The sequence below is a fragment of the Aphanomyces invadans genome (assembly GCF_000520115.1).
Source record: "Aphanomyces invadans strain NJM9701 unplaced genomic scaffold supercont1.32, whole genome shotgun sequence".
Taxonomy (NCBI): Eukaryota; Oomycota; class Saprolegniomycetes; order Saprolegniales; family Verrucalvaceae; genus Aphanomyces; species Aphanomyces invadans.
This window is the reverse complement of record NW_008580177.1, coordinates 578,034-580,073: the sequence shown is the minus strand read 5'-3', so window position 1 is coordinate 580,073 and position 2,040 is coordinate 578,034. Positions and strand designations below refer to the sequence as shown.

The 2,040-nt window shown below is 53.6% G+C and overlaps 1 protein-coding gene across 1 annotated transcript; it reads right to left on the bottom strand.

Moving 5' to 3' along the window:
• Positions 1-554: 554 nt before the first annotated feature.
• Positions 555-1,846, bottom strand: H310_11619 (TKL protein kinase; the record flags this gene model as incomplete). Its single annotated transcript, XM_008878348.1, has 2 exons — positions 555-1,475; positions 1,601-1,846. The coding sequence occupies 2 exons, from the start codon at positions 1,844-1,846 to the stop codon at positions 555-557; spliced, it is 1,167 nt and encodes a 388-aa protein (XP_008876570.1).
• Positions 1,847-2,040: the final 194 nt, after the last annotated feature.

Here is a 2,040-nt window from a genome sequence, read left to right as displayed (position 1 = left end):
CCGCCCAGGATTGGGATCATTTGTGATAGGTTGCGCGTCTGGCGTATGCGCCATGAATGATTCCTCGATGGTCTTCACCGACGGTATCGTCGCCGTCGTGTTCGGCGTCGTTGTTGTTGACTTCAAATGGAAAATTGGCCAATCCGGTCATGTTATTGCTTTATGTTCGTGAAATGTTACCAACCGACAATGCCATCGACCAATGCGTTGCTTTGAAATATTCTTTATCCAATCAAGAATATTTTTCAACTCGGTCGTCCAATCTTCTGTCAGATATTTGTCAGGTAGATGTCGACTGCCAGGTGTACATACTAGTATGCGATTTGATGACGGATGCCATGTATGGAGATAATTCTACTTTGTAGGCAGAACTGGCTCTTTTGTTCTTCTCTATAGGCACAGCGTCATAAAATTCGATTTAACATTTGATGCACAGATTGCGAAATTAGAGGAGCAGGTCGCCTAGCCCCCAAACCAAATACATACTGCGTAGTACTTCGAAGTAATTTTGATCGACAAACGAGAAAATCTTAACAATCTTGAACCGTCGGATCTCACGCCCCTCTACGTTGCGAATGGATGCGCGTGGACTCAAGACACGAGTCCCCGAGTAAAACGCCGACATGCGTTGGAGCCATCCATCGAAACGTGCCGACGCCCATCGTCATCGTGGCTTGAATGTCCTCTTTGCTCACGCCAAAGTCGGTCAGTTTGATGCCCTTGGTCGAATCCAACAGCACGTTGTTCGACTTGACGTCGAGGTGGATAATGTTGAGCGAATGCAAGTAGACGAGGCCCTCGACGATCTGGTAAATGTGTCTGTACTTGTCGATCCAAGCAAATTGCGCCGGCGAGTGCGTGTGCAGGTATTCCTTCAAGTCGCCGCCGTCCATGAGCTCCATGACACATTGCAAATCCGACGGCCGCGTCCAGCACGCGCCAACAAGCTTTACGATGTACGGCGAGTCGAACGAGTTAATGAGCTGGATTTTACTCACAAAGGATTGAATCTGGGTGACTTTGACGCAGCTTGGATGCAGCATCTTGACCGCGACATCATCCCCGAGAAAAGAGCCGCGCCACACCTCTGCAAACGCACCCGATCCGAGGTTTTGTTGGAGCAAGACATCCCTTGCCTCGATGCGGACGAGCGCGAGCGGCGCCAAGTTGATGTTGCTCTCATCCGTCGACGTCAAGGACGGCATCGACTGGCCTCCCGAGTTGGAGAACCGGTTGCCCGAGTTGTTGTGCGTTGTTCCGTTTTGAGTGACGGACCGCCGGTTGTTGGAACCATTGTCGCCACCGTCAAATTGGTGGTAGTGATCCTGGTTGGCAGCGCCGCCTCCCGACTTGCGGCCGCCGCGGCTCGACCGCTCGGGGTATCCGTTCGTGGATTCCGGCTGGGGTTTGCGCCGCTTGACAAAGCAAAACACCCCAACGCCCAAGACCACCACGACGCCGACAATCACGCCAACCTTCACGCCCGTGTTGTCGTCTTTCGGCGGGGCAGTCGCGACGGTCGTTGGCGTCGACGACGTAGCTACGTCTAGCCACGAACGACATCGGCTTGGATGGTCCAAACGAAGGGGTGGCATCGTACCTGGACGACGCACACTTTAAACACTTCGGACGCATACTTGTAGTTGCGCATCGACTTGTCCGGCCACAGCTCTTGGATGACGCCGTTTGTGGTGGCGCAGTCGGCTCCGCTCGTCGTGATCTTGGTGTTGTAGTAGCCGTACCCCGTGTAGCTCTGCGTGCCGTCGTCACGCGTCGAGTCGTCGGCCGTGTTGTTGGGACTCAGGGTCGAGTTGGGCGCGTGGACGTGCTGTTGTCCATGATCCATTTTGTCAGCGTGACACACGACAAGTCCCTGTCATCCGTGTGAGTGTCGCCACTCGCGTCATGATCGATGGTATGGCGTACAGGTGCACGATCGACGTGCTGAATTTGACCATGTTGACCGATCACAGGAGGTTGCAGTTGATGAGGTATCTGCGCCAAGAATACACGATGAGACCACGATGTTGAGCAGTGGCA